The sequence below is a fragment of the Nelumbo nucifera genome, chromosome 6 (genome assembly GCF_055504915.1).
Source record: "Nelumbo nucifera cultivar China Antique chromosome 6, China Antique-T2T, whole genome shotgun sequence".
NCBI classification, from domain to species: Eukaryota; Viridiplantae; Streptophyta; class Magnoliopsida; order Proteales; family Nelumbonaceae; genus Nelumbo; species Nelumbo nucifera.
Window position 1 is genome coordinate 39,415,888 of NC_142654.1, and position 27,524 is coordinate 39,443,411.

Genomic DNA, 27,524 nt, shown 5'->3' on the forward strand with positions numbered 1-27,524 from the left:
ATGGAAGGCGGAGTCGAGATCGAAGAAGAACCGCCGTGCAACATCGATGATAAGATCTTTGTGGCGGTCGGAAAGGAAGTGAGAGAGAACCTATCCGTTCTGCTATGGACACTGAGGAACTCAGGAGGGGAGAAGATCTGCATCCTTCATGTTCATCAGCCGGCACAGTTGATCCCGATGGGTCCCAGTAAGTTAATTAGTCTGAAATTTTGAATTCATTAAATTTTCAAAACAAGCCTTTATGAAATGGTTTTGATTTTTATTTTTTTTTCTGTGATGATGAATGTTATCTTCCTAGCTAGTTTTCACGCTTGTTAATTGTGATCTCTGAAGAACTCCATTCGGTATCAGTCCCTTTGCAAGGTTGACAGTGCAGTTGAGTTCGGAGTGTTGGATTCAACTCCGTTGAGTTGTGATTCTGACATTACAAGTTCACTGTTCACCTTCTATCATCCATCCATGAAAAGAATCCTGAGAACAGAAATTACTGTTCACGTTCTATCGTCCATCATGAAAAGAACCCTGAGAACAGAAATTACTGTTCACGTTCTATCGTCCACCCAATCCGGACTCTGATTCTATGGACAGCCCTCTGAGTCGATGTCCAAATTGAAAGGCTAGCAGGCAACTTTAAGGTACCCCGATACGAGTTGGGATCTTCTGCCAACAAACAAGTTTCAACCCTCTACCAACTTGAGATCCATCATTAAAGTTGGACGCACCATGTATGATATGTACGGTGTAAGATCATGTTGGTAAAGGGTTGTAACGTATGAAATACCAGCTATGTATATGGCTGGCGTGGGACGTAATTATTGGTTCCACTGCCTAATATACAGCCATCTCATCTAATCTGAGTTAGCTCCAAGTCGATCCATATTTTAGTTCCTTTTCCTTTCCAGGAAAATTTGAACCCCCAGTTCTAAAGGGCAAATAAAATAAATCCCAATCCCAACTCTTCTGCAATAATCTTGATTCTGTATGACCACAATTGCAGGAATAATTCATTGGATAAGCTAAAAATGAATCCGTCCTTGATGCGTTACCGTATAAAAACTAATGCATGATAAAATTTTAGCATTTTCATGCAATACATGTATATATGTTTGTATATTTTAATATATTAGTAAGTGATGCCGCACGATCCGGACACTCCTAGCTGGTTGTTGATTGGCTCATTATTGGCAACGAATGGCACCTTAGAAGATGAAAAGAAGGATTCTTGGGGATTTACCCAGTGGGAATACTCCGAAACTTAAGTCAGAACGTTGGGGGAGGAGAAAAAAGAGAGTGCGAAAGCTAAGAGTGTACGTTGCGCTTTATCATTGTGCTCGAGAGATTAGCTCGCGAGTAGGTAAAGACTCAGGTTGAGAATATGAAAGTGCAGAAGTATTCAAAAGTCTGAGAGATCCCCCTTCTCCTTTGCCTCAAGGGCTTTTATAGGGGAGTTACTATCAAATCGGGTGTAACCGCCACTGGGCCCCTGCCGTAGCCATTACCTGCCAGGGCTGCGCAGGTGATCATTGCAACATACTTCTTGCTTGGATGAGTGACACGTCTTAAAGGGGCAGGCACGCCTTCGCTTGCTGAGAGACGTGGGTGCAGACTATCGAAAGGACAGGCACTGCACCGTCAGTCAAGAGACGTGGCGCAGTTTGATCGGTATGGTTTGTCAAGTAGAAGCTTCCTGAGAAACATCCATGCTGCTCATTCGCGAGCTACTTTGTAGCGAGCTTGGGAATACTTCGGGGTTACCCTTACTAAGGCTGTTCTGGGCTGACTTATTTGCTTAGGGGCTGGAGCGAGCTGGTTTCCCTAGCTCGCAAGCTAAAGCAATCTTGGAGTTTCCCCTTCGGGGTAGCTCGGGGGGTCCCAGAGCTTGTGTTGTAGCGAGCTCCTCCTATAGCGAACTATGATATAACAAGCTGCTTTATGGGCTCGTTACTTAGCCGTGATCAGGCTACGATGCTGAGCTGTTGCCCGTGCTGAGTCAGGTCCACGTGTCATCATTTCATAGGTCAGGTCAAATCATCCTCCATCAATTGCCCCCCACTCCTTGAGCTAAGAGTGTTGCCTTAGCGCAAGGAGTTCATGAAGTATGATGGACTGATTTGACCGGAATTCAAACTTGATTGACTGCTCACATTAAATGCATTTGCGGGAATTGAGAGATTTTCTGACCTTTCGTATTCCGAAAACGTGCTGTGGTGGCTCTTAACTCCGGATGTCGTGCAGCCGTCATTACCTCAATCATGGGAGACGTGCAGCCAATCGCTTTTCGGTTTTAGAAGGCGTGCGGTCAACACACCTGCAAACCGTCAAATCTGCCTTAATCCGGGCCGTTGATTCGGAGGTGCGGAGACTATAAATATGAGGGCCCTCTAGGTCTCACTTTCTCTCACGCCATCTTGCTGTCTTCGGATTCTGAGGTCGCGCATCTATCAAGTCTACTCGAGTTCCTCAGTTTACTTCGTCCTGTCTTTTTCAGTGAGTCTTGATTACTGTCAATCATGTCTGGGTACCCGTACCATACTCGCCACCGGAGCGGTGACCAGGATAATGATGCTCCCTCGGGCTCGGGGGGAGCTTGGGAACACGTCTTGGGGGCTCAGCAGACCTCCGGTGACGGAGCCTCCACTTCCCGGGGAAGGGAACCTGATACTTTCGGCCCTTCCTCTATGACAGCGGGGAGACTTAGGTCTCTAATCAGCTATTTCCACCTTCCTAGGGACCTTTTCTACTGCCTTCCCATCGGTAACTTCCCGTGGGAGCACGGCCCCAATGAGATAGTCATCTACTAGGAGCAGCTCGAGGCTGGCCTACGTCTCCCCTTGCACCCCTTGATAGTGGAGGTGCTAAACCATTTTAACGTCATTACCGATCAGCTTCATTCCAACGCCATTCAGAACATGGTTGGGACTATATCCTTGTGTTGTGAATACTGTCTTCCTTTGGACCTTGACATCTTTTCTGCTATTCTTTGTATAAAGAATGTCACCCCCGGGAATCCACCGGAGAGGCGTCTTTACTACCTCTCCCCCCGCCATGGCTACAAGCTCTTACACGAGCTACCGAATAAAATTCCTGCCTGGAAGCGAGATTATTTTTTGGTCCGCAATCCCGAGGGGTAGCCCTTCCCTACATCTTGGAGGGGCGTCATCCAGGACTCCGGGGTCGAGCTGGACTCTGAAACTCAAAAAACGATGATGTCCTGGGCATCAGTAGGCTTCCACTATTCGGACTACTTGACCGATGAGAAGATCGTGCAGGCCGGCCTGAGCCCACGTAGGTTTCCTCTTTAGGTCGCGTAGTACCTTGTCACAATATTGTGTAAATACATATACTTTGTTCTTACCGAACTAATTACCTTATGGTTTCTTCTTGAAAGCCATCATGTCTGGTGTTGACTCCTGTCGTCTTCTTTCAAGCAATTAGAGGCGCAAAGTGAAGAGGTCACGCCCCGACCAGACTCCCCCCTCTGGGGGCACCGAGTTCGGGTCTGCTGAGCCAGGCTTCACCTCTCCGCCGCCTGAAGTTCTGCCACCCCCATCCGAAGGAGGTGTTGGCGGGGCCAGCCTCGAGGAGGGCGAGCTCCCGTAGCAAGGGTTTGTTCCCTCGGGTCCTTCTCAGTCGTTTCCCTACCCGCGACTCCTAGTGGGGAACTGGGAGGGCGTAAATGACTTCGTTGTGGCTCGTTGGAGGAGCCGGAGAGCGATCTGCAATGAAGAGGTTGCTAAGTGGGGAGCGATGGAGCCTGGGGATCTTGCCGCGCTTGCCGCCTCTCTCTGTATGGTGGTAAGTGGTCATTCTCTTCTCCTTCGTCTTTCCTTCCTTTTTGCTGTCCTTTGACTCCAGTCTCTTGTTGGCAGGTGAACACTACCATACACGCCATGTCCCTCCAGACGCATGTCCACTCCTGCGATGCTCGTAACCAGAAGGTTAACAATTAGAAGCTCTAGGGCGAGCACTTTCACACTTGCAAGGGGAGCAAGTCCCAGGAGCTGCTCGTCCGAGACCAAGAGGCGCAGATTGCCAGGTTTTCTGAAGAGAGCGCATGCTACAGGGAGGAGTCATCAAGGGTGGTAGCGGAGAGGGAGCTCCTTCGCCAACAGGGTCGAGACTTGGAGTCCACTCTTCTGGACCGAACTCGAAACTTCGACAACATGGTGGAGGCCGAGCAAGAGAAGGCGGTCTAGGACTTCAAAGACTCCCAGGAATATCATGACCTCCAGGTAGAGTATGGCTCAAGTTCGTACCACTTCGGGTTCAAGCTCTACCGGTGGTTGGTCCGAAAGAAATTCTCTGGGCTCAACCTCGACGGCATCACTATGAAGGGCCTGTCTCCCGAGATGGTGGACCAGGCGGAGGAAGAGGAGCCTGACTCTCCGGAGGATGAGGATGAGGAGGCAGATCCCTGAGGCTTCAGTGGCATTTGATCATCTGCTTTGACTTCTGGTGGCTCCCGGGTGCCATAAACCCGGTCTTGAAAGGATCTTTTGCTGGGCGGTTGTGCTCTTTTATTTTCTACCAGACTTTTTAGAGCTTTTTAGCTCGGTTGCTGCTTTGTTGTTTTTTTTTCTCTTTCTTTCTTCTTTTTTTTTTGAGACAGTAATGAAATTTCCCTTTTCTTCCAAGTACGGTGTGCTCTTTTTATTTTTGCTAAAGCGATCTCATCACTTCGAGCTATTAGGGCTACATGCCTAAAATAAGACCTTTCAGCAATTATGTTTAAGGCATCTCTATAGTATACCGCGGAGTGGTCACCATGTATGCCCGAGCTGCGTGTTTGTTGCCTATACCTTGGTTTAACCAATGTGTCGTGACGAGCCATGCTCTGTGGGGTTTAAACCTGAGCTGCCTACGCCTCTGATATCCCATACTTTTCCTTCGCTACCGAAGCGGCTAAGTCTTCCCTGATGCTGAGGTCTTTGTTAGCTCGGTGTTTCTACCCTTTGGCTGAGGGGGCGACATAGTCTGCCCTTGAAGTTTGTCCATGTCGTGGAGGCGATTGGGTCTTGTTGCGCCGAGGTCGTGTTAGCTCAGCATTTTGGCCCTTAGGCTCTAGGAGTGACTCATGGTCTACTCAGTAGTTCGCCCATGCCATAGAGGCGACTGGGTCTCATTATGCCGAGGTCATGTTAGCTCGGCATTTTGGCCCTTAGGTTGAGGGGGTGACATAGTCTGCCCTTGAAGTTTGCCCATGCCGTGGAGGCAATTGGGTCTTGTTGCGTCGAGGTCGTGTTAGCTCAGCATTTTGGCCCTTAGGCTCTAGGAGTGACTCGTGGCCTACTCAGTTGTTACAGGTAATATTGTCTTAAGTTGACAATATTCCATGCTCGAGGTACTTGTTTCCCTTCGAGAGTCTCGAGCTCGTATGTTCCTTTCCCGAGAACTCGTTTCACTCGGTAAGGTCCTTCCCAATTCGGTCCGAGCTTCCCAACGTCGGGCTCAGGTACCATAACTTTTCGAAGGACCAGGTCGCCAACGCGGAGGTTCTACTTCTTGACCCTGGTGTTATAGTATCGGGCTACTCTTTGTTGGTAAGCTGCAATCCTGATATATGCGAGGTCCCTTACTTCATCGAGTAGATCGAGGTTGGTATGTAGCTCATCTTCATTTGCCTTAATGTCATATGCTTCTAGTCGTAACGAGGGAATCTCAATTTCAACTAAGTGAGGTTGAAGGGAGTTTCTCCTGTGGCGGTTTTCTCTGTGGTTCGGTAGGCCTATAAAATGCTGGGTAGATCATCTGCCCACAGTCCTTTAGCTCGATCTAGGCATGCTTTCAGTCCGCGAAGAATAGCCCTGTTTGTAACTTCTGTTTGACCGTTCGCTTAAGGGTGTGCGACCGAAGTGAAGTTCTGTCGTATCCTCATGTCTTGGCACCAGTTTTGAAATTTTATGTCCTCGAACTGCTTGTCGTTGTTAGAGATTAGCACCTGAGGTAAACCAAAGCAGCACACTATGTTCTTCCAAAAGAAGTTCTGTACATTTCGGGCTGTAATTGTTACAAGAGGTTCAACTTCTACCCACTTGGTGAAATAATCCACTGCTACCACTAGGAACTTCCTCTGGCCTATCGTTGGTGGGAACAACCCAAGTATGTCGATACCCCACTGTGCAAAAGGCCACGGACTGGTGAGGTATTTGAGGTCGGCAGCAGGCTGATGATGGATGTTGGCATGCTTCTGGCACTTGTCGCATTTTCTGACGAGTTCGGTGGTGTCTGCTTTCATTGTTGGCCAGTAGTATCCATGTCGTAGTGCTTTTTGGGTGAGGGCCCTACCCCCCAAGTGTCCGCCGCACAAGCCTTCATGAGTGTTGCGGAGTACAAGCTCGGCTTCGGAAGGTTGCAGGCAGTGCAAGTAGGGGAGCGTGTAGGATCTTTGGTACAGTCATTCGTCTATTATGACGTATTTGGCCGCCTGACGCTCTACCCTTCTGGCGGCATTGCGACCTGCAGGGAGGGCCCCGTGTAGCAGGAAGCTCGCGAGCGGATCGATCCAGCTCGGCTCTGCTTAAACGACGGGAGTGACCTCCTCCGCCCCCTCGAGAATGCTAGGCCGAGGCAAATCCTCTATGTACACGGTCCTCATGGTGTTATCACTGGTGCTGCCAACCGGGACAGGGCGTCGGCCTCAGCATTTTCCGACCTTGGGATTTGCCTGATGAAGTATGACTGAAAATTAAGCAATGCCTCCTGTACTTTGGCTAAGTAAGCAATCATGGTCAGTTCGCGAGCTTCGTATTCTCCTGTGACCTGATTGACCACGAGCTGAGAGTCGCTGCAGATGATAATGTGCTTGGCTTTCATTTCTATGGCTAGAGATAGCCTGGGTATCAATACTTCGTACTCTGCTTCATTGTTGGATGCCGCGAACTCGAAGTGTAGTGCGTACTCCAACTTTGTGCCGCTTGGGCCATGCAGGACTATTCCGGCTCCGTTGCCCTGCTGGTTCGAGGATCCATCTACGTGAATGATCCATGGTTCCTCATCCCAGTTCGCGCTCGGCCTAACTAGGAGAGATGCCACACTGGCTGCAACCTCACGGTGCTCAGACTCGACCACCCTAGGAGCTTCGGGCTCAATCGGCCTGGGGACTTCGGAGCCAAAAGTGCATTCTGCAACAAAATTTGCTAAGTCTTGGGCTATGATAGCAGTTCGTGGCTTATATTGGAGATCGTACTCGCTGAGATCAACGAACCACTTCGTCAGTCGACCGGAGACCTCGGGCTTGAGTAAGACTTGCCTCAGAGGTTTTTTGGTGAGGACGACAACAATATGAGCTTGGAAGTACGGGCAGAGCTTTCGGGCTGTGATAACCAATGCGTAGGCCAATTTTTCTATCTCTGGATATCTTGTCTCTGCTCCCTACAACACTTTACTAACGTAGTAGATAGGCCGTTGGACCCGATCTACTTCCTTTATTAGTACCGAGCTGACCACCTCGTCGCTGGCCGAGAGGTACAGTTCTAAAACGTCACCCTCTTCGGGCCGGGTTAAAACCGGAATAATGGCGAGGTACCTTTTGAGCTCGTTGAATGTGAGCTGACAATTTTGGGTCCATTCGAACCCTTTGCTTTTTATTGTCTTAAAGAAAGGCAGGCAGCGGTCTACTGATTTGGACATGAAGTGGCTCAGAGCGGCTATCTTGCCGTTCAACCTCTGAACCTCCTTCGCTTTCCAAGGTGGTCTCATATCTAAGATGGCCTTTATCTTGTCCGGGTTGGCCTCGATGCCGCGCCGGTTCACAATATACCCTAAGAATTTACCTGAAACGACTCCAAAGACACACTTGTTCGGGTTCAACTTCATACTGAATTTACGCAGAATTTCAAAAACCAAGTTCAAGTCTTGTATTAAATCACAAGAAAGTTGGGTTTTAACGACCATGTTGTCTACATAACACTCCACTTTTTGGCCAATTAATGGCTCGAACAATTTATTTACAAGTCTTTGAAAGGTCGCCCGACATTTTTTAACCCGAAGGGCATGACCTTGTAACAGTACAGGCCGAGCTCGGTTATGAAGGTAGTTTTCTCCTCGTCTGTTGGGTCCATCCTGATCTGATTGTAGCCCGAGTAGGCATCTAGAAAGTTCAGCAACTCATGCCCCGAGGTTGCGTCCACTAGGCAGTCAATCCTAAGGAGTGGGAAGCAGTCCTTTGGGCAAGCTCGGTTCAGGTCGGTGTAGTCAATGCACATGCGCCATTTACCGTTAGCCTTTTTCACCAAAACGGGGTTGGCCACCCAGCACGGGTAATGGACTTCCCTGATAAAATTGGCTGCAAGGAGCTTCCCGACCTCCTCGTCGACTGCCCTCCACCGCTCTGGGGCTAGTTTGCGTTTCTTTTGCTTAACAAGCCTAACTACAGGATCGGTATTAAGCTTATGAGTTATAATGTCGGGGTCTATGCCGGGCATTTCTACCACGGACCAAGCAAAAACATCTAAATTCTTAAAAGCGTACCAGTTCGGACCGCAAGGGCTCCTCAATGGAAGCGCCGATCTGAAGCGTTCGGGTAGGGTCCTCCGCTGAGGTTGGAATGGAGACAGTCTCCTTTGTGGGCATAGCTCGTTCCTCGCTCTACTCCGCAGGTCGCTCCAGCTCGAGGTCGTTGGCCACCTTAGCTTTTCCCTTGAGGGCGGTAACATAGCACTTGCGGGACTCAAGCTGGTCACCCCGCACTACCCCGATACCGAAGTTCGTGGGGAACTTCATGGCCAAGTAGTAGGTGGACACCACAACCCATAAGGCATGGGTAATCAGTTGACCTACTATGGCGATGTATGGGGAGGGGGTCGCGACCACCAAGAAGTCGTGGTTGAGCCTTACAATGCTAGGCCAGGTGCCAACTTCCACATGTACTGTTACTCTTCCTAGGGGCCGAACTTCCTCTCCGCTGAAGCCAACCAGGGGAGTGTTTGTGGGCTTTTGGTCGCTCTCATGAAGCTAGAGTTTGTCAAAGGCCGCTTTGAAGAGGATATCCGCCGAACTGCCTGAATCAACGAGGACTTGCTTGACTTTGAAGTCGTTGAGCCTCATCTTTATGATGAGCGCGTCATCATGGGGGTAGTGGACCCTGCGTGCATCATCCTCTGTGAAGAAGATGGGGTCTTCTGTCCTTGGCCGTTTTGGAGGGTTCTGCTCTTCCCTGCCAGATTCACGAGCTGACGTGCGAGCTGCTGCTGAAGTGCAACCCGCCATAACCGATCCTCCGACTATGACGTGGATGATCCCCCGAACTGGTCTCTCTTCGGGGGGCTGCTTCTACGGTTGCTCCGCTTGTCGGCTGGATTTGGGGGCATCTTTGCCTTGTTCCCCCCGTCGACCTGCTTTATTATTATTATTACTATTATTATTTTGTACAAAATTTCATAAATATCCACGACGGATGAACTCTTTTATCTCATCGCGAAGGTTTTTACAACTCTCGGTACTATGACCGTGATCTTTATGAAAACTACAATACAAATTTTTATTCCGAGTGCTAGGGTCGACCTTCAACCGAGGTGGCCACTTCACATACGGAGCGTCCTTGATCGCCATGAGGATCTCGACCCATTTTTATTGAGGGGCGTGTAGTCCCTTTCTGCTGCTGGGGCTCGGGAGGGCTGGAGTGGCCTCACCCCCCGAGCTATGTCCTTCTTCTTCCTATTGTCGCCCTGAGACGGGGGTTCTGGTTCCCTCTTTCTTTTTTCTGGGGCCTATCCGCCCTTCTGGTTGATCTCCTCCTCAGTCCCAATAAACCTATCCGCGAGCTTAAGGAACTCGGTTATGGTTTTGGGTTGGTTGACAACTACGTGCCACTTGAACTCCTTATGGGTGATGCCTCGCTTGGCTGCTGTGAGGCGTACTGCGGGATCCAGGTCGGGTATCTGCAATCAAGCGTCATTGAACCGCTTGATGTAGCTCCGGATGGACTCCCCTTCCTTTCGCTCTATGCCGAGGAGGCTTTCTTGAGTTCGCGAGCATCTCTTGCTGGTGACGAAGTGGGCGGTGAAAACCTGCACGAACTGCGCCTAGCTTCTTATCGATCCTGGCGCGAGGTTCCGGTACCAGGTGCGGGCCACTCCTTTCATAGTAGTGGAAAAGGCCACGCACATGTAGGACTCGCTAGCCCGTGCCAGGTGCATCTAGGACTGGAAGGCGTCCACATGGTCATTTGGATCGAAAGACCCATCATACTTGTCTAGAGGAAGGAGCTTGAAATCCTTTGGCATGGGGACAACAAGGAGTTCTAGAGATAATGGGGAAGAAACCGAGAGGAGGGTGGTAGTTTTCACTTCAGCCAAGCACACTTCCTCCTTTCCCTTGAGCTCGGGAGAGGCTCTGGAAGCAGTTCGGTAAGCTCGTCGGCGCCTCCGCTACTGCTTTGCTGGTTCGGCGTTGGTGCTTGATGCCTCGGTGTTGCCGAGCTCGATAGGATCGGACTGCTGGTGACAGCTCTAGACCGAAGGGCCCTATCTGTAGCCCGCTGCTAGGACCTCGAACGGGTTGTCCGCTAACGGGAGCTTGAACTGCGAAGGTTGTGGTGACATGGGCCGCTCACTCCGGCGGGTTGGTTTGGCCTGCTTCGTGGGTGGGTGCTGAGGTGGAAGCGACATCTGGGCCTGAGGTAGAGAGGGAAACTGCTGCTGGTACTGGTACTGGGAAACCTGGTGCAACACTTGATGTTGGTAGACTTGAAACTATTGGAACTGTTGCATTTGTGCCTGCATGGCTCGCATGCATTGCAGTAAGTCCTCCAATTGGTTCGGGTTGGCCGCTGGGGGCACAACCGAGGGTTCAGTAAAGGTTGCACCTATAGTAGAAGGGAGCAGAGCAATGGTGGGTGCCACGGTAAGAGGCACATTCAGACTGGGGGCTCCATCCACGGTGAGGGGGACGGTAAACTGTCCAATGCAGACAGTAGGAAGCTGGGGCTGCTCCCCACTAGCGTTCTGGCTGTTGCCACATCCGGTATTGTTGGAAGAAGCCATGAAGAATGCTAAGTTTTTGGAAGAGAAGTGCTATAAAAGCTTGGAGAAAGGCTTTTAGAAGCGTTTCCCACAGACGGCGCCAAATGATACTGCACGATCCAGGCACTCCTAGCTGGCTACTAACTGGCTCCTTGTTGGCAACGGACGACACCTAAGGAGGTGAAAAGAAGGATTCCCGGGGATTTACCCGGTGGGAATACTCCGAAGCTTAAGTCAGAACGTTGGGGAAGGAGAAAAAAGTGAGTGCGAAAGCTAAGAGTGTAGGTCGCGCTTTATCATTGTGCTCGAGAGATTAGCTTGCGAGCAGGTAAAGACTTAGGTTGAGAATATGAGAGTGCGGAAGTATTCAAAATTCTGAGAGATCCCCCTTCTCCTTTGCCTCAAGGGCTTTTATAGGGGAGTTACTGTCAAATCGGGTGTAACCGCCACTGGGCCCCTGCCGCAACCGTTACCTGCCAGGGCTGCACAGGTGATCGTTGCAACGTACCTCTTGCTCGGATGATTGACACGTCTTAAAGGGGTAGGCACGCCTTCGCCTGCTGAGAGACATGGGTGCAGACTGTTGAAAGGACAGGGACTGCGCCATCAGTCAAGAGACGTGGCGCAGTCTGGTCGGTACGGTTTGTTAGGTAGAAGCTTCCTGAGAAACGTCTGCGCTGCTCATTCGTGAGCTACTTTGTAGCGAGCTTAGGAATACTTCGGGTTTACCCTTACTAAGGCTGTTCTAGGGTGATTTATTCACTTAGGGGCTGGAGCGAGCTGGTTTCCCTAGCTCGCAAGCTGAAGTAGTCTTGGAGTATCCCCTTCGGGGTAGCTCGGGGGGACCCAGAGCTTGTGTCGTAGCGAGCTCCTCCTATAGCGAACTATGATATAGCGAGCTGCTCTACGTGATCAAGCTACGATGTTGAGCTGTTGCCCATGCTGAGTCAAGTCCACGTGTCATCATTCCATAGGTCGGGTCAAATCATCCTCCATCAGTAAGCATGTATGTGTTCTGCACATAGCAATTCTATATGATGATAATAATAGTAATAATATATTCAAAATTTTCTATAAACTTTTATGTATATTTTGTTTTCATATTTTATATTTTTTATTATTAATCGGACGTAGATTGCAAAATCCAAATTTGATACATAAGCACCTCATCCAATTATGTGATAATTGGATTGAGTTGTGAAGCTTTAGATATCACTGGCAAGCCTACCTGGTTGATAGGGATGCAAACGGATTGGAACGGATTCGAATCAGGATATATTCGAATATGATCCAATATTATTAACAGCAGATCCGATCGCATCTCATAAACATGGATTTGAATATGAATCCGATGAGAAAGTCAAATATTTGGATATGATCCATTCCAATTTAATTTAAAAAATAATAAAATATTAAAAGAAAATTAAAATATAACAATTTAACTAAAGAAAAACAAAAAAATACAAGTATCTTTTCAACTATTTTCATCACATATATACATCTTTTATAAAAAAATAAATAATATAACAAATTTACAAAAATACAATATAAATAAATAAATAGCATATATATACATACATACATACATACATTGGATATATATATGTATGTATGTATGTATGTATGTATGTATGTATGTATGTACGTATGTATGTATGTATATATTGGATCAGATAGGTAGTGATCCGAATTTGACCTAGTTTTTGATCGGATCCTTTAATCTAACCAAAAGACTCGAACTAGGGATATCCGAATTCGACAAAACGGATTGGATCGGCCCAGTCCTTTTGCACCCCTACTGCTTGGCTAGATTCTTCATTTTGTAATGTTTATTTTTTTTTTGTTCATTTATCAAAAAAATGTAAGATTTAAATAAAGTAAATTAAATGTGGTGAAAAGTAGTAGTTTAATTTACAATTTAAACCTCACAATTAAATAGGGACTAAATTCAAAAATGAGTATTTTAGTTAAAAGAAAATTCCACAATATTATTCATATTTTTAATAGTGTTGTCAATATATAATTATAGTTGTTTTCAACTTTTACTATAGTTTTTTGTATTTTTGTGTGTAAAACTAACTATGATATTTTACACTTACTTTTTGTTTAGTATGATAAATATATGATATTATATATGTGTTCGAATGCTTTTTTTTATAAAATGTATGTATTTTTTTATTTTTAGACATTATTAATTTTTATTATTTATTTATTACGTTAAAGTTTAATACATTTAACTCAAAAGTTGAACTATTTATTATTAATTTTTATATTTCATTTTGGCCAGTTTTAGGGGGTGTTCTATAGCATAGATGAGAAATTGGGTAGTGTGTTTTCATCCACACCACAACCACACCCCAACAAGGTAGTTTTTCTACATTGTGGACAAAAATGTGTGGACTGATCCACACCACACCTCCATGGGCATTCTGCAAGGTGTGGCATATTTCAGTCTGCACATTGCGTTTTATTCCATGCATCTCAACTACAACATTTGAGATAATCTGTCGTTAATCATTAAAAAAAATATATTATTCATGGTTTTCAAAACCAAACAGGACCGGACCGGATGGTTAGACCAAAAAAATCGGGAACCGATCAGGTGACCGGTTCCGTTTTCCCAAAAATTGGATTTCCCCCCAAAACTGATGATTTTGGTCAGCGAACTACTGAACCGGGCGGTTAACTGTTTGAACCGTTTGGACCGTTCAAATGGTTTTGACCATTTTTTATTTTTTTATTTTTTTTATTTTTTGTTAGAACGGGCTGAGCATTCGGTTTGCACGATCGGACCGTTTGACTCGGTAATCGGACCCCTGATCGGTTCGATCATTGGGTCAGTTTTAGAAACCATGATATTATTTTTGGTAATATACACAATAGATAAAGATTAGTAAATTACTAAGGATTTTAATAGTTAATAAAAATAATATTAGTAATAATTAATAATATTAAATAATAAATAATGATATTAATATTAATTAAAAGCGGGTAGTAATATTAATGATAATTGATAGTATTAACAACAATTTTAATAATATTTAATAATAATTAATAATATCAATAACAATTAATATTAATTATTAATATTAATAAAAGTAATATTTGAAGCTTAATAATTAATAAAATAATATTAATATAAATTAATAAACATGAGTAGCAGTGGCAAGTGGTTCAAATAGAGAAGAGTAATATAGCATGAGAATAAACAAAGGATGGATACTTACTAGTTACCATCGACGATCCAATGCAGCAGTGGTCGGAGGAGGAGTAGCGAGTGGTTCAATCTAGGTTTGTTAGTAATACTCAAAAATCCAAGGCCTGATCTAACATCCAATCCGATTATCTCAGATTCAAATGATATATTTATGTAATTGGATCGTATTCAGATGTTACAATCTACATGCGATTAATAATCGGATTGGATTTGGATGTTATAATCTACATCTGATTAATAATCGGATTGAATTCGAATTTGACCCCATCCGATCTGATTAAAATATGAAACCAATTATTATAATATTTATTAATTTAATATATAATTATATTTAAAATTATAAAAATATATTCTATATATTATATTATATATGAATTTATATATAATAATTTAGTATGTTATATTTATATTAATTTATTATATATAAAAGTTGAAAAATAAATAAATTTTATTTTTTTGGTATTTTAGAAAATTTATAGCAGAGTCAAATTAAATGTGGATCCAATCCGAGTCCGTTAGGATTTGAATTCGAATCCAAGCCAATTGGATTCAGATGTAGGTTATCAATAATCGGATTGAGTGTGGGCTTTGTTGCATCCGATCTGAGTCCAATCCGATTACAGCCATAGTTCAAATAAAGATGAATAGAAATGATGAGAAGAGAAGAATAACAACAACAAGCTCACAAAGAAGTGTTGCAATGGTAAAAAGAAAAGAGGTCTTATACTAGGGTTAAACATCTATGTGAAGTATGGGATTGTTATTCCATATGCAAAATAGTGTGGTGTAGATGCTTCCACAAGATAAACCCATGGATGAGAAAATGGGCTATGGTGTGAATCAATCCATGAAATAGTGTGGATCAATCTACACTACAGCCAACCGAATGCAAGGTATAGAGGTGGTGTGGATTGAAACTAAATATATCGTTGCCAATCCACACCACTGAACACCACATTAAATTATGTATTTCATTTTTATTATCAATAAAAAATAATTTGATTACATAAATGCGTTTAAATTTTCTACATTTTTTGTAATTTTCTATATTTATTTTTATTTTAAAAATTTTATACCTAATTATGACTTTATAGATTGATCAATTTGATTTGGATGGTTGAATTGCTTAATCACTACTTGGATAAAGAATGCTTTTGTTTTTGAGTCAATTTTAAAATATATGGATTTATATTGTTAAAAGTATTGACATAGATCTAATTAGTAGCATTTATTAGTGAAAAATAACTTAAAAATATAGGATTTAATAAGAGAAAATGAGATTTAATACCTTAAGTATAAGGCTTAATTAGAGAAGATTAAATGAAGTGGAAAGTAATAATTGAAGTTGCATTTTCAACCCTTACAATTAGAGATGGATTAAATACACAAATATGGTCATTTTAGTAGCCATTAAAGCTGACATTAAAGCTATAATAAAATAGCTTTTATACCCCTTCTCAAATAAGGAAATAGAGAATAATTTTAATTCAAAAAAAACTTCTACACTATATTTATATATAGCATAAATTTTATTTATGGATACATATAAGTGCATTTATATACAACATAATAAGAAATATTTGAATTAAAATAAGCATAAATGATGAAACAAGTTAACAAGATTCATGTAGTCGAGACCTCTTGGGATAAAGATTGGATTGTAACAATTTGAAGTAAAATATCCCATAATTTTTCAACCACTTATTTTGAAAATCCATAGAAGTTGTGTCTCGTATATTCTTTATATATGAAAAACTGAAATATTCTCCATATTTGAAAAGGTTAAGTATTTAATGCGTTCTTATATATAGTATGCATGAAGTTGTTTGACTATAGTCTCAAGTTTCTTGCAGGTTGCAGCTGCTATTGATCAGTAATTTTTTTTTTTTCAATTGCAATTTCAATTGTTTTGTTTTATCATATACGCAGTGGGTGGAAAATTTCCAGCAAGCAAAGTGAAGGAACAGGAAGTGAGGGCATACCGGGAGCTTGAAAGGGCAAAGATGAATGGCGTTTTAGATGAATATCTATCGACTTGTGCAAAAGAAGGGGTATTGTTTCTTCCTCTTTGCGTTGCACCTTCTTTACTCGTTCATTCTTCTTTTCTTTTCTTTTCTTTTTGTTTTTATCTATTTTTCTTTTTATTGTACTCAATATGATTTTTTTGATAAATGTGCTCAATATGGCTTAGGCGAAGTTTGGGAGTGCTTATTGTTTCTAAATGGGCATTTCGGATAAATGCTTATTATTGAAAGGAATACAAATATAAATACGTAGGGCTCAGTTTGAAGGAGTATAAATACAAATATATATAGTATAAATATATACAAAATACAACATTTTGCACTCTACATATTTGTATTTGTACTCCTTCCAAACTGAGCCTAGAGTGCAAAGTCTTGTATTTTGTACTATTTTGTATGTATTTGCACTCTTTTCAAATAGAGCCTAATGCTCAGGCTCAGGCTCACTTTGGGAAGAGTGGAAATACAAATATGTATTGTACAAATATAAGGTGTAGAAATACTGTATTCAAAGTTTTGTATTGAATATATTTGTATTTGCACTCTTCCCAAACTCAACCTAAATAAGCAGCTTATGAGTGTTTGGTGAAAAAATGCTTCTTTCAAATGGGGGTAGTATGAGTATTTTGATAATTAGGCGGCAGGCCAAGACAGGCCAGAAATACAATATGCACTTTTCAAAAAGTGCTTATTAAAAAGCTCAAAAGTGCTTTTTTGGATGCTTATTTTCTTGAAAAAGTGCTTATTGGTCCTTTGTACTGAAGACCCATAAGTGCCTTTTTGGATTCTTTTGGAATCTTTTAAATGCTTTCCCTAATAAACACTTGAAAAGAAGTACTCTCAAATAGAGACTTAACAATCTTCCTCTACCAACATGCTTTGGTCTCCAAAAAACTACCCATGTTCATTTCTCCATCCTTTAGGTTATATTTGGTTTGAAGGAAAATGCATGGAAAGGAAGGGAAAGGTAGGAAAACCTTTACAAACCTTATATAGATTTCCCAGTCTTTCCCTTCCTTTCCCTACCTTTTCCTTCAAACCAAACATAGCTTTATTGATGGAATAATAACAATTTAATGTGAAATACCTAAAAAAGTTTGAATTGCTATCATTTATATTCTATATATTAAAACAGAATATGCCAATCAAACACTTTCTTGTTTTCTGTTTTTTTTTCTCAAAGGCCCATATCTTTTTTGTTTGTTTTTTTTTAATTTTTTAACTTTAAAATCGAACAAAATAACTCAAGTGGTCAATCACCTTTAAACTTTTAACTTTCCTCATTAACTCATCATTAACTTTCCCACTTCTTTCTCATTAACTCTTTTAATTATGTAGAATATAAGGTCTAATTGCTTTTATTTTTTTTTATAAATAAAAAAGCTAAAAATTGAAAATTGAGGCCAACAATCTAGGTTGTTTTAGTGGGGCTGCAAAGATTGTGAAAAGTTATTCAAAATGAAAAAGGATCACCAAAATCAAATAATGGAGCACCAAGCTAAGTCCTCCAGAAGTTTTCAATACATTGTAAATTTGTAACTTGTGACCCGATGATTGGGTCAAAAAGGTCAATGGTTCAACTACCCAAGTCGAATAACGCAGATTTGAGAAAACCCGAAATTAGAAATAGTGTTGAGTGAAAACATTGAATAAAATATCCTAAAAATTATAATCCATTTATATTCCATTTAAAAATGAAAAAAAAAATAAATAACCATAGTAAACTAATTTAGTAAGTTACTTAAATAAGAAAATCATTATTAATTATTGTTATTGACAAAAATATTTTTATTAATATTATAAAATAATTTAATTATTAGTTTTATAACTAATATAAAACTAATAAAAACTATCTAACAATTATTAGGTTTATAATTAATTTTTACTAATTTAAAACCAACTTAAGCTCTATTAAAAAATAAAAAACTCATTATAGTTAATTAAATTTAGTAAGGATTAATAAAAAATTAATAAAAATGTATTCATTTTAAATATATTTTAATTAATTTAATATCAATTTAAATTCCATTTAAAAATAAGAAAAATTATAGAAACCTCCTTTGGTTATCTAACCATCCTATGAAAGTCCCCTATGTTTTGACCTTAACAAAAAGCTCCCTTATTTTTTTTTTGAAAAAATAAGTAAATACCTTACTTTCATTAGCATTCCAAATAGAAAATGCTGATGTAATGCATTAATTATTTCAAATACCAATTTTACCCTTAACCAACTATTCACATGTAAATTTACTAAAATACCTTGAAAACAAGATTTTTTTTTGAAAATTATTTGACAAAATAAATTAGTGGAGGGTAAAGTTGAAACTTTAAATTGTGTACAATAGCACTTTAATCATGATAAGGGTATTTTGGTAACTTTAATGTCTTTGAGATTGAAAAGCCAAGGGAAAGGAGGTATTTGCACATTTTTTTTTCAAAACTATAGGGAGGCTTTTGTAAAGGTCAAAATATAAAGGTGGTTTATAAAATTGTTATAAGAGGAGTTTTTTTTTATAAATTTACCTAAAAATAATACAAAAATCATAACAAACCAACAAAAATGAAAAAATTAATAAAGAATTAGCATTAAGATAAAAAAATACAAATTTATCTAGAACATAGAAAATTGGCCACTTTGATTAATTGAGAACAACTTAGATTGTGATGACATAATACTTGAATTGGACTTAAATGGGCACTTACTTGGAAATGCCATAGAGCTCCGTCTTCAATTTTGCCCAAACTAGTTATTCAGAGAAAAGGGCGTGGAGCTTATGTGGGCATTAGGCTGCAAGAATGAACATATGGCCAATCTAGACAGTCCCTATTTAAAGGAGGGTTTGGATAGACCACAAGATTCCTCTGTGTGGCAAGGTGGGATCATCTAATGAGTCTCCTAAATGACCTGCCTTTATTTCTGCAAAGTGGATTGGTGATCTTGTGATTGGGAGCCCCCCTAGATGAATCACCTCTTCATTCCAGACAGTCCACCTTCGCCCCAAAAGTCAAAACCTTCATTGCTTGGAGTTAGGGGTGTCAAATGACCGGTTTTGGATTGGATCTAATCTGATCCAAACCTTATCAAATCGGATTTGGATGGTCCATTATAATTATTGGATTGGGCCAATCCAAAATAAATTGGTCCATATTTTTATTTGTCTGAATTGGATCTAAACCAAATTTTCAATAATCCGATCATGAAGCCAAATCCTTGTTTAATTTGAAACTGATCAAAACTGATCCGAAATAAAATCACTTTTATGAAAGCACTTTTATAAAAGTAGTTTTATGAAAAGTACTTTTATGAAAACACTTACACAAAAATACTTTTACAAAAGTACTTTTATGAAAGCACTTTTATAGAAGTAGTTTTATAAAAGAACTTTTATGAAAGCACTTCTATAAAAATACTTTTACATGAAAGCACTTTTACAAAAAAACTTTTATGGAAGTACTTTTATAAAAGCACTTTAACGGAAGTACTTTTATCTTTTATGAAAGCACTTTAACGGAAGTACTTTTATCTTTTATGAAAGCACTTTTAAGGAAGTGCTTTTATGAAAACACTTTTATGAAAGTACTTTTATAAAAGCATAGAACTTTTATGAAAGCACTTTAACAAAAAACACTTTTGCGAAAGTACTTTTATAAAAGCACTTCCATGAAAGTACTTTTACAAAAGTACTTTTACTAAAGCATTTTTACAAAAACATTTCTATGAAAGTACATTTTATAAAAGCACTTCTATGAAAGTACTTTTATAAAAATACTTCTACGAAAGTACTTTTATAAAAGCACTTCTATGGAAGCACTTTCGTAGAAGTGCTTTTTCAATGCCAAAAGGGTACATTTTTGTAATTTTCAGATTTTCTTCATTTTAATATTTAGATAGATAGATAGATAGATTAGGATATTTCAAATTGTGTTTTGGCCAAAATTGGTTTGGTTTACGCTACCTTAGGCCTAGGACTAGGGATGCAACTTGGGCAGGTCTAACTTGAGCCTAGACCAACCCAACCCACAATTTTTACATGGGCTGGGTTTGGATTTTCATTACTTGGGCTAGACCTGGGCCCACATGTTTAGGCATTTTAATTTTTAGGCTGCACTCGAGCGTAGCCCTTACACACACACACACAATTTTTAGTGTAGGATGATTGGCCAACCCCAATGCATCAAATTTTAGTGCGAGATGGATTTGGATTGGATAGTTTAAGCTCAACCTCGGATTCGAACTTTAAACCCAACTCTTAGGGTTAGATCTGGGTTGTGCTAAAACTTGGCCCAACCTGCCTGACCTATACTTCTACCTTGGACCATGTCGAACCCAACTAAGCACAAAACTCAAAGTTCCAGGCAAAGACCCATTCTGAAGACTCCGAATCTCCTGCCCACAAGAATTCTGCCCACGTCTACCCACAGCACACTACCCCTGTGTATTAAGAACATCTCTCCATGCATAATACTATGTAGGAGAATACGATGTTCTCCATATATAACTGCAATGTTATGTGGATAAAAGTGGGCAAAATTCTTGTGGGCTGGAGATCCAGACTCCATTCTAAAACCCAAAAAACACAAGAGAAGGCCATTCTAAAAATTATTAACCTCATTGACTAGTGACCTATAGGCTATTATTGATCTCTTTGGCTTATTTTCATAGGTAAGGGCAGAGAAACTAGTCGTGGAAGCGGAAGACACAAAGAAAGGGATTGTAGATGCCATCTCACAACATGAGATCAAAAAGCTTGTGATGGGAGCAGCATCAGACAAGTACTATTCGAAGTATGAACAATACAGCAAGGCAATTAGGCAATTGACATTTGATTTGGGGGATGTTCGCCAACGTGAATGGATCTTACTTTTTCAAAAATAAGATAATTTATATTGACGAACACCCCCTTCCTAGGGATCTGCTCTTTATACTAACCTCACAGTCACATTCCACTGTATATTGGGAATATCTCCCATGAATAATAACATACAAGAATATGAAATTTTCCCGATATATGGCTGGAACATGCTGTGAGGACGTCAATGTGAGGTGTGTTCTGTGAGAAGCAGATCCGATTTCTCTTCATAGTCACCATTATCGTTGTTGGTAATACGGTGCTTTCGAATCTTCTATCTCTGCAGGGGAAAATCGGTTTTGATCACCACAGGGTGTTGTTGGCAATACCTATACATCGTAATCTTACATTAGAAACATCTCTCCATAAATGACAACATATAAATATGAGGATGTTTCCAATCCAGATCTAAAAGTACTGTAAAATTGGAGTTCACATCTCTGCCCTACAAGGAGCCACCCCACAATGCCCCACAGCACATCTCTGCCGTGTATTATGAACATCTCCTGATGATGGTACGGTTGGTACCAGTCCTGATGATGTTATCATCGAGAGATGTTCCCAATACACGGCGGGAATGTTGTGGGGCAGAGATGTGATCTCGTAAAATTGGTGTGACAAGTAAATCCAGATTACCAAAGAGTCCCTTTTCTACATGGAGCTAGATATAACTCTACATCCATCTTTGAGGCTCAATTTGGGAATAATGTAAATACAAATATATTATATACAGTATAAATATAAGGTTTAAAAATAGTGTATACACAAGATTTTGTACAATACATATTTGCATTTACAGTCTTCCCAAACTAAACCCTAGGGTTGGGCCAAGTTCAAGGCTAACAGCAGGTTGTCAATGGATTGGGCAAAACCCTACTAGAACTGAACCAATCCAATTATAATATTATTATTGCCAAATTATAGGTTTAAAAGTATCGCTTTCAATTGTAATCCGGTCTACCCGGTCAGACCTGATAGTCCCAATTACAGATCCTATAGGTCTGGTTGGGAGAGGGTCTCGACCCAGCCCAACCTGATATCAAAGCATGAGTTGCTCGGACCAAACTCAACCTGAGTAAAACCCAAAAACTGCAACAAGGGTTGGGGTTGAGTGGGCTCACGTTGGCGTGGTCGGATTTTAAGGTCATCTTATTCATTCATGTTTTGCACTTTTAACTATACTTTTGGCTGTGTTTGGTTGCAATGCAAATTTATTTGTACTGGTACAAAATTATAGTAGTGCAAATGATTTAAATGCAAATTTTGATTTATTTTTATTTCAAACTTTACATTATTTTATTACAGTAAAATAAGTTCTGAAGCAGAATAAAGTAAAACCCAAAATAAATTAAACCGGAAATTGCATTTTTTTCCATTTGCACTTCTTTTTGCATTTGTTCTAATAAAAATAAAATTGCACTGCAACCAAACACAACCTACGGTCCAAAACTTGTAACATTATTTGCCTAAATGTCTATGGAGAACTTGGGAAAAGTATAAAGTTTTCTGAAACTGTTAAAACTAAATTTGACCGACCCAAGTTTTTGCTTCAATTTCAGGAGGATGACACAGCTCAGATCCAAGAAAGCAATTTTTGTGTGCGAACAAGCGCAAATTTCCTGCGATATATCGTTTGTCTGCAAGGGTATTCTCATCTTCAGAAGGTAAATTACTATATTTTGAGTTTTTTAGAAAGATAACTTTGTTGATCGTGTTTTGTCATGGAGGTTAACACTAGAATCACATCTAAACAGGGGCAACGAAACAGGGGTATCTCCTCCAATGCTGGCAACTGGTCCAATCAGTGGAATCAATCAACCAGAGTACACAAAATCTCTATCCTTTCCACAGGCACAGAGAGATCATTTTGCTGTAATTAGCCCGGATAATGACTTCTTCCGACGAGTGAGATCTATGCCGCGTCGCGCTAATGGAACAAGAGTTGCACCACTAACACCATTGCCTTCTCCACAAGTGTCTGAAGGAATACCAACACCACGGAGCTTGTCAGGATTGGAGGGGATTGCCAATAGATTGGAAGGGTTATCAGGGAGGAGCAGTTCTCAGGGTTCAGAGCATTTCAGAGGGTCTTCAAATGGCGATGACACAATTTGCATTTCAGATTCAACCTCCATGAGAGACGACCAAGATGACGGTGGTTCGATGTTTCACTCTGCAGATGAGTACAACATGGATCTTGAGAATGGAAAATTAGTATGTGCTTCTTAACCATCATTCTCCTGCTTGTTTAAGAGCAATTAACAGTTGAGTATTGTATGAAGTGTTTCTGAGAAGGTTTGCCTGTATAAACCCTTATCCCAAAATCTAGTCAAATTGAGTCTGCCTTCATCAGAGAATCAAAATCTCAATGTTCTTTGATGTTGTTGACTAACTTCTACCATGTCTTCTGGAATTTTGCAGGAGAAAGGAAGAAGAAATCAAGATATGTACAATCAAATAAAAAAGGCCATGGAAGACGCCATGGCGGAGGCTACAAATGCGAAAAGAGGAGCATACGAAGAATCTACCCGGCGTCAGGAAGCAGAAAAGTCTGCATTGGAAGCTAAACGCAAGGTAAGTTAACTATCATAGTTCTCTGTCAGATCGCCTCTTCTTTTCCATGATAACTAGTGGGGGATGGTCATGGTTCTTAGCTTCTTATTTGTTTTGTTAATCTTCATCATCATCCACAGAGTTGGGTCACAGTTTATAGGATAAGAACTAGGAGCTGCCATTTATCATGCTCAATCGTCACTTCCAAATCTTTACAGGCCCATGACTCAGAAATGTTATACAAAAAGGAGTTCAAGAAGAGGAAAGACATGGAGGAATTGCTTGCAAGAGAAAAACAAGAAGTAGAAAACACGAGGAGCCAGCTAGATCAAGTCATGAAAGAACTTCGAATTGCCCAAGACCACAAGCTAGAACTGGAGCGGAAGTTGGAAGAGTTGCACCAGAAAATCGCCTCGGCTGTGGAACTCATGACATCTCTCAAGAGCCAGTTGGACGAGTTGCAGAAAGAACGTGATGATGCAGTCCGAGAAGCTCACGAACTGAGGACAATGAGAGGAGATGATGGCGCAAGCTCGCAGAGCCTAGGGTTCCTACCTGAGTTCCCTTTCTCAGAAATTGAGCAGGCAACTCAAAACTTCGACCCATCATTGAAGACCGGTGAAGGGGGATATGGAAACGTCTATAGAGGACTCCTTCGCCAGACCAAAGTGGCCATCAAGTTACTGCATACCAATAACTCGCAAGGCTGCAGAGAGTTCCTTCAAGAGGTAACTAAAACTAGATTAATTTGGTTGCAGATTTCATGCTCCCATCTGTATACTTTTGCATTAATAACAAACCCAATTAATCTCATGTCGATTTTGTCTGGATTCAGGTAACCATTTTGAGTAAGATAAGGCATCCCAATCTGATAACCCTGATCGGAGCCTGCCCAGAAGCTTGGGCGCTCATATACGAATACTTACCCAACGGGAGCCTGGAAGACCGATTAGCTCGCAAGGACAACACTCCCCCTCTTTCATGGCAAACGCGAATACGCATCGCTGCAGAAGTATGCTCAGCCCTCGTGTTCCTCCACTCACACAGCCCTCAAAGGGTCGTCCATGGGGATCTCAAGCCAGCGAACATCCTCCTGGATTACAACTTCGTCAGCAAGCTCAGTGACTTTGGAATCTGCCGCTTAATCCCCCACGAGGGGAGCTCAACCAGCCCACAATGTCATAGAACCGACACAAAGGGAACCCTTGCTTATATGGACCCAGAGTTCCTGGACACAGGAGAGTTGACATTGATGTCGGATGTTTACTCATTTGGAATTATATTGTTAAGGCTTTTGACAGGAAGACCAGCCATGGGAATAGCCAGGGTGGTTCAGTATGCACTGGATAAAGGAAACTTAAAAGCAGTGCTGGATGAATCGGCAGGGAACTGGCCTTTTGTGCAAGCAAAGCAATTATCTCACCTGGCACTGAGGTGCTGTGAAAGGAACCGGGAGAGCAGGCCCAACCTTTCATCGGAGGTGTGGAGGGTGCTTGATCCCATGAGGGCTTCCTGCGGAAATTTATCTTCCTTCCGCCTGGGTTCAGGAGAGCACTTCCAGGTTCCATCCTATTTTCATTGCCCCATTTTCCAGGTCAGTAGACTCACAACAGGGAGAACTGTACTTTTGGGGTAGTGATAGATAGGTGCCCTCAACTTTCAATTGCAACACTTGAGTATCCTGAACCATGGTTCTCAAAACCGGACCTGATCAGACGGTCAGATTGGAAAAACTGGGAACTGGTCAGGTGATTGGTTTCGTTTTACTCCAAAACCGTTGATTTGGTCAGCAAACCACTGGCCCGAGCAGTCAAACCATTCGAACCATTCAACGGTTTGGCCGGTTTTTAATTTTTAATTTTTTGTCAGAACGGGCCATCCATTCGGTTCGAATGGTCGAACCGTTCAACTTGAGAACCAGACCCCTAACCGGTTTGTTGTCCGGGTCGGTTTTAAAAACCTTGCCATGAACTCTCAAAAATAGACACTTGGGTCCATCCATTAGTATTCTGTCAATTAAACATTGCATAATATCAAAAATACCCTTCTTTTGTATTTCTAAGATCATTCTTAGGTAACTGAACAGCCCCCCACAATAACGTTCTCATGTGGACAGCAAATAACAGATTCAAATTTTCCGACTATGGCATTCTCTGGTGATGATTTTATTCTGTAGAATGATCTCAAAAATACATAGGAAGGGTACTTTTGACATTATGTAATATTTAACCGACGAAATACTAATGATGGACCCAAGTGTCTATTTTTGAAAATTCAGGATGCTCAAGCGTTGCAATTGAAACTTCAGGATGCCTATCTGCCACTACCCTTAGAGTACAGGGTACCTATCTTTAATTTACCCTTTTCTTGGTTTATTAACGCAAAGAAAAGAATGGCGTAAGATTAATTTAAGAAGTAGTTCTTAGTCCTTACTCGTTGATTTGCATTAGGTGATGATTTTACTCCGTAGAATGATCTCAAAAATTCATAAGAAGGGTATTTTTGATATTATATAATGTTTAATCGACAAAATACTAATGGATGAATGGATGTGATACCTATTTAATTATTTATCACCACCCCCAAAGTTGTAATTTACCCTATTAGTGAAAGAAAAGAATGGCGTAAGATTAATTTAAGGAGTAATTCTTAGTTCTTACTCGTTGATTTGCATTAATTGTTTTGTTAATTTCTTTTAATTTTTATACTTGGAATTGGAATTGTAGGAAGTCATGCGTGATCCCTATGTAGCAGCGGATGGTTATACATATGAAGCCGAGGCATTAAAAGCATGGTTGGACAGTGGACACGACACTTCACCCATGACAAATCTTAAGCTCGCCCACTGTGATCTCATCCCCAATCATGCCCTCCGATCTGCAATTCAAGAGTGGCTATTCCAGCCCTGAAATCCTCTGCTTTCTTCTTTTAAGCTGTTTAGGTTTTCCTACCTTTTCTTTCAAATCAAACACAGCCTTATGTATTTTACATTCCACGGTGTTTTTTTTTTAATTAATTTTGTGCATATACGGAGCACAATATATGGAGAATTTATGCTTGTGTGTGTAAATATGCCAAAGTGGTGGTTATTTGTATGGTATGACCAGAAGGCCAAAGGTTTTCTTGGGATTCAGCCATTCAGAATTGGTAAAAGTGACTCTGATCATACCCTTTTTTGTAAAAATTCTAGTGTTGCCTATGTAAAATTGACCAAGTGTATCAGACTTATTGGGATATTAAAATTTAATGAAACCAGCAGCTCAATGTGCCCTCTCCCTTGTATTGGCCCTACTGTATTTAAACATTATGTGTTAACAGTTTCTAACAATTTCCTACACAATTCATATACACTGATAAGGGAATTTGCCTTTAATTTGCTTAAGCCAAGTAGCCAATTTGATGGTGAAATTGTTCACTTAAGATCTCCTACCCACAAATTTATTTTTTTCACATCTCTTTACTCACAAGAAAAGATATTTCCAATGCACATCTGTAGGTAAGAGTGGAGCACGAAATTGCCACTTAAAAACATCAATTAAACCTGGATTGAAAGGCCTGGGTCCATGCCTGAGGCACAACATGTGGTGGGCGGACATGTGCATATGTGAGCCCACCTGGCACGTGTGTGTATGTAGTAGTTTAGGTGCACTCTTTCCTATAAGACATAAATCAAATGCACAAAACAATAGATAAGCCCATGAAGAGTTCTTTTCTAGTCCATGTCGGACTGAAGACACTCTACAAGAAAAAAAAAAAAAAAAAGAAAACAATGAGCTTTTAATTTGGAACACACAAAACTCAATAAAAGTACCAGCAATCCCTTACATGGTTCAAATTAAAATAACACAAATTGGGCATACTTTAAGAAGCAAAATGAATTAGTGGTGATGAGGCATGTGCTAATAAAATTTGGTGAAAC

The 27,524-nt window shown here is 41.1% G+C and overlaps 1 protein-coding gene across 1 annotated transcript; it reads left to right on the forward strand.

Moving 5' to 3' along the window:
• Nucleotides 1–26,869, forward strand: LOC104586405 (U-box domain-containing protein 33-like). The gene is made up of 9 exons (XM_019195840.2): nucleotides 1–187; nucleotides 16,108–16,229; nucleotides 20,866–20,987; nucleotides 22,612–22,716; nucleotides 22,807–23,266; nucleotides 23,474–23,626; nucleotides 23,824–24,333; nucleotides 24,441–25,199; nucleotides 26,332–26,869. The coding sequence occupies exons 1-9, from the start codon at nucleotides 1–3 to the stop codon at nucleotides 26,512–26,514; spliced, it is 2,601 nt and encodes an 866-aa protein (XP_019051385.1). The 3' UTR covers nucleotides 26,515–26,869.
• The last annotated feature ends 655 nt before the right edge of the window (nucleotides 26,870–27,524 follow it).